Source organism: Trematomus bernacchii, unplaced genomic scaffold (assembly GCF_902827165.1).
Source record: "Trematomus bernacchii unplaced genomic scaffold, fTreBer1.1, whole genome shotgun sequence".
In the NCBI taxonomy this organism is placed as follows: Eukaryota; Metazoa; Chordata; class Actinopteri; order Perciformes; family Nototheniidae; genus Trematomus; species Trematomus bernacchii.
The window spans coordinates 2,591,395-2,604,235 of NW_022987899.1; the positions used below are offsets into that span (position 1 = coordinate 2,591,395).

A 12,841-nucleotide genomic window follows, 5' to 3' on the forward strand; every position below is an offset into this window, starting at 1 on the left:
CGCAGGGCCAGCCCAGCAGTTTGTGAACAGGGAGATGTGTCCACGCCTTCTTCATCCCATCAGTCCTGTGTCCTCATTCACTCCGGCCACACATTGACTGCTAACAAGGTAAGACGCCACTTAAGCTTTTTTTTGTATGAATTAGTATTTTAAAATTCACTATGAGGAAACGCATTAGTGATATAGTTTAAATCCCGGAGTCAGCGCGTCTCTCACTAAACGTGCGTCTCCCGGTCAATCCACTAAAGATCGTTTTGTCTTCAGTCTTTTCAAAGTAAAAGCGCGTCCATCCACGATTCAGCTGCGTGCACTCAATTGCGTCCGTATATCAGCTAAGGGCTGGCTTATTGTTTAATTATCGTTTATTGTTATTGTTTCAAGATGATCATTAGACGCTGTTAAAGTGACACACTTGCTGCGGGAATGAACCCCTCTCCCCCCCTCTTTCTCTGTCTCACACACACACACACACACACACACACACACACACACACACACACACACACACACACACACACACACACACACACACACACACACACAAGCTGTTCTATAGGTTATTCTTTATGAGCTGGATTTTTGCTTGGCCAAAAAGGTGTGTGTTTTGTACAATAGTTCTGTATTTGCTCTTTTTTTAAAACTAAGTTCCTCTCATTGATTTTGCGTATTTACCATTATACACCAAGGCACATTTTCTTTTAAGTGTTAACATACTTGGCAATAAACCTTTTATTGAATGCAGGTAATATATCAGCTAATAGTTTTATTATATGACCCACATGAATATTTGTAAAACATTTATGAAAATGTCAAATATTTTGTTGTTGTTTGTTGTTGTTTGTGTCTCTCATGGAGTATCAAATCCATATTGGTATTTTCCACAACAGCCTGAACACTCCCAAGTCTAATTATACAGCATCTAATCTTGTACTATGCCTTACACAGTAAAATAATTACACTTATCATACTGCACTCTGATCCTTGAACCCAACTCCATCAACCCAAGAAAAAAAGAAAATAATTCATAATAATATTCATTCTGTAATAGACTAAATCATTTTATATTACAGCACACCACACTGTTTACTGACATGGGAGTCATTGTGAAGGCAGTCAAATGATTTTCTTAATCTATTGTAGCCAAGGGGAATTGAACGTTTAGACCCTGAGGCCCTAAGTTTGGACATGGCACATTTTTATTTTGACGTTGAAGTTAAAAAAGGAATCTCTGGCTTAGAGCATAATAGCCTTAACTTTTGCAAATAAGCTTGACATTTTAATTGTTTTTATTTGATAATATTAAAGAGACCCTTTTATGCTTTTGATGTTTACCCTTTTCTGTGGTTTGTTTTATCGGTTTTTGTGCATTTAAAGTTCTGCAAAGGCCAAAATCCCTGTGTTCCTGTTACGGTTTTGTATTTGTTTTCATTTTCCACCTTTTGTTTTGAAATGTTTTCCTCCTTGTGTCTTCTCTGTTCCTTCTTCCTGTGTTTGCCTTCCTGTCGTTAGTTTCCCTGGTGTGTCTGATTGTCTGATTGTGTTCACCTGTTGCCCTTGTGTTTCTGCCTCCCTTACCCCAGCTGTGTCTTGTCTTGTGATTACCCCTCCCTGTATTTAGTCTTGTCTCTTCCTGTGTTCCCCTGTCGGTTCATTGTTGGTTTTTCCTGTCTCCCTCCATGTTGGCAACGGTCAGTTTTTGTACAACCTATTTGTTTCATGCCATGTTTTTGTTCAGCTTTTAAAATAAAGCTTGCTTTTTGTTTCGAGACCGTTTACCTTTTTTTGATAGTCTGCATTTGGGTCCTACCCTTCCACGCATTCCTAACAGAATGAACCGACCAGCTTTGGACTCAGCAGACTCGGATCGTTTTGCTCTACAGGCAGAATGTCTTGGGTACTCTCTGGAGTACATTTTTTATACTTGGAATGGCGCCTCTTCTAGACGTGGTAGAGCGGCTGCGTTGAAGGAGGCACGTCAGGAGGTTGCTCGCCAGCCCTGGCTTAGGAGCATGTTGCCTGAGTGGCTACAACTTTTCACAAGTAGTCCTGAGGACTTGTCCGAAGCCTCTAACCCTTTCCTGGGGTATGACCAGGCCTGGGGAGGCCCACAGATCCTCCAAAGAATCTCTAGGAGACGCAAGACCAAGATTCCAGCCCGTGCTCCAGTGGTTCCAGCTCCAGATCTGGCCCCAGCAGCCATTGTTCCAGCCCCAGTTCCGGCCCCAGCAGCCATGGTTCCGGCTCCAGTTTCGGCTCCAGTACTGGCTCCCCGGCCGACGCCAACCCCCCGTGTTTTGTCAGTGGTTCGGCCCACTCCAGCCCCTCGTGTCCTGTCGGTGGTCCGACCGACCCCAGCACCTCGTCTCCTGTTGACTCTTCCAGCCGCTGCCTTCGCCCTCGAGCCCGGCCCCTTGAGTTCCCCAGCCGTGGTCTTCGCCCTCGAGCCCGGCCTCCTGACTCTTCCAGCCACTGCCTTCGCTCTCATGCCCGGGCCCCTGAGTTCGCCCGCTGTGGCCTTCGCCCCTTTTTGGACTCTGCCTTGCCCACGGGCCGTCCTCCAGACCCCCTCCACCCACCCTTTTGGTCCTGGTTGTGCGTCCCTCCTCCGGGCCCCCTCCGCCCACCCTTCTAGAGGTTTTGGACTTTTGGGGGTTTTCTTGGAACGTCTGGAATCCGTCCCTTGAGGGGGGGGTTCTGTTACGGTTTTGTATTTGTTTTCATTTTCCACCTTTTGTTTTGAAATGTTTTCCTCCTTGTGTCTTCTCTGTTCCTTCTTCCTGTGTTTGCCTTCCTGTCGTTAGTTTCCCTGGTGTGTCTGATTGTGTTCACCTGTTGCCCTTGTGTTTCTGCCTCCCTTACCTCAGCTGTGTCTTGTCTTGTGATTACCCCTCTCTGTATTTAGTCTTGTCTTTCCCTGTGTTCCCCTGTCGGTTCATTGTTGGTTTTTCCTGTCTTCCTCCATGTCAGTCACGGTTGTCTCTCCTGTCTCCCTCCATGTTGGTAACGGTCAGTTTTTGTACAACCTATTTGTTTCATGCCATGTTTTTGTTCAGCTTTTAAAATAAAGCTCGCTTTTTGTTTCGAGACCGTTTACCTTTTTTTGATAGTCTGCATTTGGGTCCTACCCTTCCACGCATTCCTAACAGTTCCCTCCAATAGGCTGTATTTTAATATCTGAAGATCAATAATAAAACAATGGTTGTTTGTGCCCTTTTTTCCCTTCCCAGGATTTTCCATGGCGACGATCCCTCCGTGTACACACCTCGCCTTTCTTCTTCTGCTGCTGCCTCATTTCCTGGCGGTATCACTCGCCAATCAAGATGGCCTCCTGGTCGACACTAAGCATGGGCAAGTTCAGGGAAAGCTGCTCTCAGTGCTAGGTGGGGATGTTAGAGCGTTCCTGGGAATTCCTTATGGAAAACCACCTGTGGGGAAACTGAGATTCAGAGCTCCAGAGCCAGTGGACAGATGGGAAGGGGTGAAGGATGCCTCAAACTTCCCAAAGTCCTGCTACCAGTCAGCGGATACTTCATTTCCAGGTAGGCCACATGTTTGGTCACAATTTATGAACTGTATATTACGGTGTACTTGCAATTTGGACTATTCAAGTGTGCCTCCTGAGTCAAATCATTGCCAAAAAGTGGTGCAGCGATTAAAAACACCTGCTTGAAAGGTCAGCCAGTATTTGATGACTCACCAGGACTACACAGCACCCCTGAGTCCTACAATTGTTATTAGATAATATTCATGTTATTATTATTTATGTGCAAACAAAATCTGTATACAGTTTGTTATACAAGGTCTTCACTTGGTGCAAGGTTTTATTTTTCACATTTAGTATTAGCAAAAAGGCATTTCTTACACAATAAATGAAGTAGTGTAGGGGAGAAATGCATGTACAGTGCAGTGTGTTACAGTGCATGTACATAAACGAGTGCACGGTGAGAAAATAGCGAAATGCCAGAGCTTTAGCTGTAAACTGTTCAGCAGAATGTGTCCCTCTATAGCAGTTGAACTTCCAAACAATTGGATAATTCACAAAGAGGAAAAAAAAGGTCCTAATGGATGCAACAGAGGTCGAGGTATTTGACTTTTAGCCCCTTTCAGAATATTTCAAGCTCTGAAAACATTGGATCCCACACTCAAAAAATGCTACTTCCATAATGCTGTATATTTCAAATGGTTTGTAGCAGAGGACCTTTGTTTAAATGTCATCCGTGTTTCTCAGTCCAGTCCTCAAATAACCTAGTGACATCATTATGATAACAACTGGGGTGATTTTCTCAGGCTAAATGCATACACATTCATTTCAGTCCCCTGTTTTTATTACATTTATAGTCAGATATACTAACATAAACATGATGAAAAAAGCTACATTTGTAGGTGCTTGTTTACAGAACAAAAGGCTATGATGCTCTAAAACAGGGGTTCCTTTTCAGCTCGAGATCCACAAGAGAAATTTCCCCTTTAAAAACAAACCTGTGAATTGTCATGAGATCTGCATTTCTTAACCACTGGCAATGGACACGAGAAACCATGCATTTAAAATGAATGTGAAATTCATATATATGCTGTTTATAAAAAGTGCATCACAGCAATAAAGAAAATGACTGAGATTAGTGTAATGTTAGGTTTCTTGCTCCCCCCGTAGATAATGTGCACACAATTTGGTAACACTTTTAAATGAACAAACATAGTCCAGTCTGATTTATATTCCTCACCCCCTTTCTCAGCCCTTCATTTGTTTTCCCTTCTCAAAATCCGAACATTAGGCAAACATATAAATAATTTTGACCATTTAATTTCAAAATGAGATTGGCCACAATGCAGGGGTCATTGAAAGTCACCATTACTCACACACACATAACAAAAATAAATACATACAGTTAATACATCAAGATGATTGCAATGTTACAGAAGGTGAAACTTAATTCATGTTTCCACCCAGTGATATGAATGCGGTCTCTACCCCTCTAATAATCCCATGGTCCCCAAAGGAGTGCATGTCAGTTGATCGTTAAAAAAGATGCCCTTTAAAGATATGGATACTTAGGATATGGGAGGAGGTTGTTATGTAACACCATACCACAACCCCAACACACGCACACACACACACACGCATACCGTAGATGATAGCACAATTTATTACGTTATAGTAGACGGTTATAAATCTTGGAAATGAATGGTAAGATAATATTTTGAGCCAATTTATCAAACCAAAACCATTCTACTGATACATAAGCACATAAACACAGATACACAAATGGAATTCGATACAGGCGTTGTACCCCACCCAAAAAGGTCCTTTGGGTTTTTGACTTGTGGCTCGGGGCATGGACACATAGCTATTTGTGGACTCAACCACCTGTCAGGGGTTGTCTGATAGCCAACTGCAACCAGTGCCAGACATACGAGAAAACTCCCACATTTTACTCCAAATATAGATATGACACACAGATAGATATGGCCAGAAGGCATTGATGTTGGACGGCTGTTTGGACAAATCGGGGCTAATTAGCAGGAAACCAAACAAGTCTTTATTTATTCGTTCTGCTGTTTGTCCTGAATTAGTTAATCAAATGGGAGTGGTACTTCAAGATAAAATCTTATCTCAAAATTGCTTGCAATTAAGTGTCATAATGAAGGTGAACTTTAACTTACTGTATGACTGATCACACAAGTGTGTTTAACTGCAAACATCTGAGATAAGAGTATCTATCAATTACTAGACTGCAGCCTTTGGGACATCTCATAACACATACTTAGTATGGGGAAAGTACAAATGGAAACCAATACTTCTTTAGTCTTATTATTATTTGGGGTGTTACTTATTTATTTTAAAGGTATGTGATTGGGGTTGAGCACAGGATAACAATACCCATTCTGTTTGCATTATAGGACTTGATTTCACTAACTATTCATCTATATTATATATTTTATATTAGCCATTGATCATTTATTTAAAGAACACTGCAACCTAAACATCAAAATAAAAGTTGAAACCTGTAGTTTGACCTGTATGTGTTAATTTCCTCCCTCAAGTCAAGCTGTTCAGTTTACTACACATTATAAAAACATTTGCTGTATTCATTTTGCACCCCGCCGAGCGCACAACAGGCTGAGAGTTAACCATTCTAGGCTTTCACTCACCAAGCAGGTGTCATTTGTGAGAGCTAGAAAGATCAAAGAATGGCGTGGCAGCTATATTTATTTCAAACCCCCGCAGCCTAGACATCAAAATAAATGTTAAAGCCTGTATTTTATCAGCTGTATTTGTATATCATTTTCTACATTAACAAAACCTGTCAAAATATATAAAGAGAGACATTTACCTTATATGTCAGTGAATATTCATCTCCTAGTTCAAAAATAAACTGGGGTTTATACAGCTTTTAAAGCATGTTTAGATCATAAATGTAGTTAGACGGACAGAAAGAGATGACAAGTGCAATATGAGGTTGTGGAAATACATGTAATAATTAATTACACACCAATATTAAATCAATATGATGGAGAAACTATTGCATTGCAAATGAATGATAATTAATAAAATACCACATTTGCCATATAACTTGACTTCCAGAATAATCCACGCCCCACTTTCATTCTTAAAATACCGTCATGATAATTTTTGTGGTTGAACCGATAATGACTTCTCCGTACACCTGGATAATTATTGTAATCTTTTCCAGGGTTTGAAGGAGCAGAGATGTGGAACCCAAACACTCCTGTCAGTGAGGACTGTCTGTACCTCAACGTCTGGTCCCCACGATTCAACACAACTCAATCCAAGCCCTCTCCGCTGGCTCCAGTCCTCGTCTGGATCTATGGGGGCGGGTTCTATTCAGGAACTTCCTCTCTGGACATTTATAATGGTCGCTTCCTGACTAAATCCGAGGGTGTTGTTGTGGTATCAATGAATTACAGGTAAGGACTGAAATAAATGGAAACGTTTTTTTAATATGATTGGGCTTGTACATGTTTGGTAATTAGCAATGTGGTGAAAGTGTGCTCATGGAGATGGTAAATCTAAAACATTAGGTGGTTTTATCTTCAGTTAAATGCTGTCAACATCTGTCCTTATTCTTGTGCAGACTCGGAGCGTTTGGCTTCCTGTCGATTCCTGACAACAAGAACTTCCAAAGCAATGTAGGCCTGCTGGACCAGCGCCTGGCGCTCAACTGGGTCGCCAACAACATCGCTGCTTTTGGAGGGGATTCTTCACAGGTAAAATGGTTTTGCCTTAAAAATCAGACAACAAGATTTGTTAAAATTGTTGAAACAAACAATACAAATACGTGTTGGCTTTTGTTTCCAGGTGACTCTGTTTGGAGAGAGTGCTGGGTCAGCGTCTGTTGGCTTACACCTGCTCTCCCCGGGCAGCCAGAGTCTCTTCCATAGGGCTGTGATGCAGAGTGGCTCTCCTAATGCACCCTGGGCAACAATCAGCAAGGAGGAGACCTGGCACAGGTAGGGTGTATTCGATAAGTCACCCGCTTTTCACTCCCTCCCTCTGTCATTGCTATGTCATGGTTATTTAAAGTTGAATTGGTGGTTTGAAGCAAACAGAACTGAATGAAACGTAACAGGGCGGAAAATAATAGAAAAGAACAGTAAAACATGTTTCACGCCATACAACGTCATACAAGAATCCAACCAAGAATAACACCTGAACCTTTGAAACAACATCCACAACATTGATCTGGCTGCAATTTAGAAATGATTGATCTAATATATCATATTCAATCACTTGCATATAGAGACTCTTATTGCACTATTCCACTATTTCAGAGAGGCGTGTGGTGCAGTGGGTTGTGCGTTGGTGTTCGGATCAGGGGGTCACATGTTCAAACCCCACTGCAGTCAGCATGTCGTTGTGTCCCTGAGACACTTCACCACAAATTGCTCCTGTGGGGATTGTCCACAGTATTGAGTATGTAAGTCGCTTTGGATAAAAGCGTCTAACAAGTGACATGTCATGGAATTTCACTTTTTTACAATTTTTCTTTTTGTATTGACTTTTTTCAGTTTTTTCAGTTTTATTGTGTTGCACTGTTGGAGGAGCCTATGACCTAAGATTTTCATTGACATAACTACACTGTAGCTATGTATGTAGAACCAATAGAAACCTTGAACCTTGAATAAACAGAAAAACCACGGCGTAAATACAGTCTGAACTATTGAGAGTGCAGGGAAGGTTAGGTGGTTGCAGTGTTCATTGGAACACGTAAAACTATTATCAATCATAACAGATGGGAAAACTCACAAGGACTGAAAGTGAAAGTATACATGACAAAGGAAGAACACTTTTCATAAATACAACAGGAAACACAAAAACCAAGATCATAACACTCCCTCTCATGCCGACTTATTCCTTCTGTCTCTTGCCTTGCTCTCTCTCTGCATCAATATCAAGGTCCATGAAGCTAGTGACGTTACTGGGGTGCCCCACGTCTCCTCCAGCTGATATGGAAGCTTGTATGCAAAAGGCCAATCCTCAGCAAATCGCATTGAATCAATTCAATGTTCTCGAACAACATTCATTCTTTGCAGCACCCTTTGCTCCTCACGTTGATGGGGACTTCCTGCCAGATAAAGTTGAAGTAGGTGTGTGTGTGTGTGTCTGTGTCAAGACGTCATTAGGCATATAGACATCTAACAACATTGACTTAACTGCATGCTTGTCAAATGAAGTTTACTGGGTACATAGCACACAAGTCTTTGACACAAATTGAAAAACATATTGCGTCACAATCCCCTTTTGTTTTATCTGTGCAGGTTTTGCTTAGCACCGGCAAACTTCCAAAAAAAGAGGTGCTATTTGGTTTAAACAAAGACGAAGGGACCTACTTCCTAGTTTATGGATTGCCTGGATTTAACGTCCCCGGTCAGAGTCTCATCACCAGGAATGACTTCCTAAAAGGAGTGGCAATTGTAATGGCAAATGCAAGCAACCTCACAAGAGATGCGGCCATTTTCCAGTACACTGAGTGGACAGACGAGAACAACAGGATGAAGAACCGTGACTTGCTGGGAAGTCTGGTTGGAGACCACATGTTTGTTTGTCCTCTACTAGAGTTTGCTCACAGGTAAATCTCAACACATCCAAGATATATCTATTTATAATATACTAGATGTACTGCATGTATATATATTTTTTGCCAGCCATCAGAGCTGTCCTTTTTTCTACAGTCTACTGTTGTTAAGTCTGTACTGCAGGGTCGCATAATGGCCAAATGTATGTCTGAATATGCTGTAGCAGGAACAACCACAGAAGCAGTTTTGAAAATGTTGCGAAGTTCTTTAGTCCAATCTATAATTGTTTTATATTTAAAATATCTTCTTTTTTTCACACTAGTATTTCAGTGTGAATTTAGGATTAAGCCACATTGCATTTAACTTTGCATATTATGTTTAAAATAGGGTTAGGGTTTTCCTTTTATTCATTTAACTTTATAAAAGTAAACTTGGGGAAAATATACTAAACATAAGGAGAAATATACAATGAACATTAGGAAAAAATTAAGCAAATATATTCTAATCTTCATAGAATATGCACTTGCATCTATATTTGATTTGCCAATGCAGCATCAGTTTTATTTTATTTATTAAGCACCTTTGTACCAGTACATTACTCCTATCAAAAATATAATAGTCAATGTTTGTTTCTTGTGGCGGCTACATAGTATGTATATTATATTTCTCTCATTAATCTGACCTAGTGCAGCGAAAACATTTTTAATAATTCATTTTTTTCTCCCCAGCTACTCAAACCGTGGCGGTAAGACTTTCCTCTATTCATTTGACCACCAGTCATCTGTAAATCCATGGCCAAAATGGATGGGCGTTATGCACGGCTATGAGATAGAGTTCGTCTTTGGTATGCCTCTGAATGCATCCCTGGGATACACGAATAATGAAGTGAACATGACCAAGAAGTTTATGAAACACTGGGCCAACTTTGCCCGAGTAGGGTAAGCATAATCATCTGGCACTGTAGAAACCTTAATGGTACTGTCGAAATGTGTTGATTGGCTTTTCTCTTTTTTAGAAATCCAGGCCTTGATGGAGCTACCTGGCCCGTGTTCACCCCTGAAAAGCAGGAGTACGTCACTCTGAACTACAACCATCCTGAACAAAGGAATATGATGTCAGCTAGAGAATGTCATCTCTGGAAAAAATTAATACCAAAAGTACAAGGAGTCTCAGGTAAGACATCTCTTTATCTATCTATCAACTATACCTCTCTCTCTCCATCGATCTATCCATACTGCACATCCATCCAACTAGCCATCAATGTATTCATCCATCTATCCAACTATCATCTTTCCATCCATTAATTGATCCATCCATGCATCCGTCCATCTGTCCATCCATCTATCTATCCACCAATACATCCATCTATCATCCAATAATCCATCCGTCCATTTGTCTGTTCACCCATCTATACATCCATCCCTCCATAAGTCTATTATCTATCACACACACACACACACACATACACACACACACACACACACGCACACAAACACACACGAACACACACATGAACACTCAGACACACACACACACACGAACACACACACACACACACACACACATGAACACACAGACACACACACAAACACACACACACACAGACACACAGAGCCCGTAATAGTTACCTGTAGTAGGAGGCATTGCGTCAGGCTCTGGGAGGCGTTGTGCTGTGTTTAGCCTGTGGAGGAGATGTGTATCCTGGCTCGCTCCCCTCCACCTCACCACAGCTCTGGAGGTCTGAGTGGGAGGAGAGGAGGGTCAGTCATCACTTCCATGAACACTGATCACACACAGAGTGAATAATACAAATGCACTTCTCATCTGTGGTCATTATTCACACACGGAAAAACACACACGCAATGTTTGATCCCATACAAAGCACTGTCACGATTTTTTAATCAATTTATCACATGCTTCATCCAGAATGACACTTTATCCCTTTTCTAAATTACATTATGTCTTTTTAAGTCGACTAGTCTGAACATGCAACTTTATATAAAGTGAGCGACATAACCTAAACATTAAGTACAACATACATGTACCTAAAGACATCAATAAACATACAACCCCAAAAAATACCTGCAGTAGCTCAGTCTGTGGGGACTTGGCTTGGGATCCAAAGAGTCGCCGGTTAGAGTCCCGATAGCAATGTAGTTTGAGCTGGGGAGTTGCCATTATTTGTCCTTGAGCAAGGCAACGAGCACCGGCAGCACATTTACACTCCGTCAGCACGTCTATAGGTCCTGTTTGTGCATGTTTGTATTTCAGACCTGTTTGTGTAATTGTATTGTATTATCTTAACCCTAATCTGAAACTAGCTTTCTTTAAAGGTCACCTATTGTGCAAAATCCACTTCTTCATGTCTCTTCTACATCAACATGTGTCCCCTCTGTGTAAAGAGATTCTGAACGTTTCAGGAAAAAAGATTCTCTCTCTTTTTGTCCTGATCCATTTATATAAAAACCTGTCTGAAAATGAGCTGATCAGATTTTGGCCACTTTGTCATAACGATTTTTTGGCTTGTGTAACCATTAGCTAATCACCAACCAAGGTAACACCCCCCCAACCTTATCACCTGAATCTCCTCCTAGAGCGCCATTGTGTTCTTTTTAACCAAATATCTCTCAGAGGGGCGTGGGGAGGGGCTCCTTATTTTTCATCTAAAGTAACAGACAGAGAATCAGCACTTTTGAAACGGGGCTGAAACAGAGGGGATTATGGGATGCTGCAATGATCTGTTTGGTGTTTAGAAACTAAACACTTCAGAGACGTGTTTTGTATATATCTGAGACCTATAATATATTGATGAAAAACAGTATGATAGGGGACCTTTAAACAATCCTTTTTCAAAAGACGACAAAATAAAAGTCTCACTGTCTACCTCTTTCTTTCTCCACAGATGAACTGCTGGCTTGTGTAAAAGGGAATGGGATAATTCTCCACTGCAACTACGCCTTCCTGCTCATTCTACTGGTTATAACTCTGACCTATTGATAGAGAAGTGATGAAGCTTAATTATATGCAGCCATATGCAACAGTTTACATAAGATATAGTGGTTTGGTCTTTGCTATTTTATAAGGCATTTTGTTTGTTCAAATAAATTACTAATTTAGTTAAATAAATGCTGTTTTTTTTTAAACTTGATTTTCCCAAATTCGTTTTTAACCTGCAGAAAACATATTATACGCTTGTTGTTTTCTTTTGTCTAACACCACACAGATCACATCCATTCAAAGACAATCAGGGTTTCTGTGGATTTGTGTTGTCCATTGTGTTTGTCAGGAAGGACCATTTAAGGACAAATCAATAAAGTTATTTTTACATACTATGGTGAGTGACTTTACATTTTCTGTACAACACACCTATTGTCTTCTTTTAACACACACTGAAAAAAACACACACTTATTCCTACTTTCTTGAAGTTCTACACAGGCATTTCATCTTCAGTTTTTATGTGTCTAGTTTATTTGAATGTGCATAATCAGCAGCGTATACACATTTCTCTTCCTCATTTTCTCTTAATAGACACATTTTCTGAGATGTACATATAATATAATGTGTATATATTAAAACTTGCTGATAAAACTGAACCGACGTTCATTATCGCCAATCAGTCATCATGACATTAAAGGAGCCCTATTCTACTCATTTTCAGGGAGATATTTGTATTCTGTGCCCCTACTGTGACATGTTCACATGCTTTAATGTTCAAAAAGCTGCTGCAGCACCTCTTTTCACCCTCTGTCTGAAACCAGAGCCCAGTCTGCTCTGATTGGTTAGCTGGCCGGCTCTGTTGTGATT

The 12,841-nt window shown here is 40.8% G+C and overlaps 1 protein-coding gene across 4 annotated transcripts; it reads left to right on the forward strand.

Annotated features, from left to right (window-relative positions):
* The first annotated feature begins 29 nt into the window (after positions 1–29).
* On the forward strand, positions 30–12,368 carry LOC117469926 (acetylcholinesterase-like). 4 transcript variants are annotated; one of them, XM_034114400.1, is made up of 10 exons: positions 30–103; positions 3,226–3,539; positions 6,693–6,927; positions 7,095–7,227; positions 7,319–7,470; positions 8,417–8,603; positions 8,779–9,089; positions 9,765–9,974; positions 10,052–10,209; positions 11,939–12,368. In XM_034114400.1, exons 2-10 carry the CDS (start codon positions 3,236–3,238, stop codon positions 12,031–12,033), a joined length of 1,785 nt encoding a protein of 594 aa, XP_033970291.1. In that variant the 5' UTR covers positions 30–103; positions 3,226–3,235; the 3' UTR covers positions 12,034–12,368. The 4 variants fall into 4 exon arrangements, with proteins under 4 accessions (XP_033970291.1, XP_033970292.1, XP_033970290.1 ...); XM_034114401.1 differs by having other exon boundaries at positions 44–108; positions 3,228–3,539; XM_034114399.1 differs by lacking the exon at positions 30–103 and adding an exon at positions 2,945–3,006 and having other exon boundaries at positions 3,228–3,539.
* The last annotated feature ends 473 nt before the right edge of the window (positions 12,369–12,841 follow it).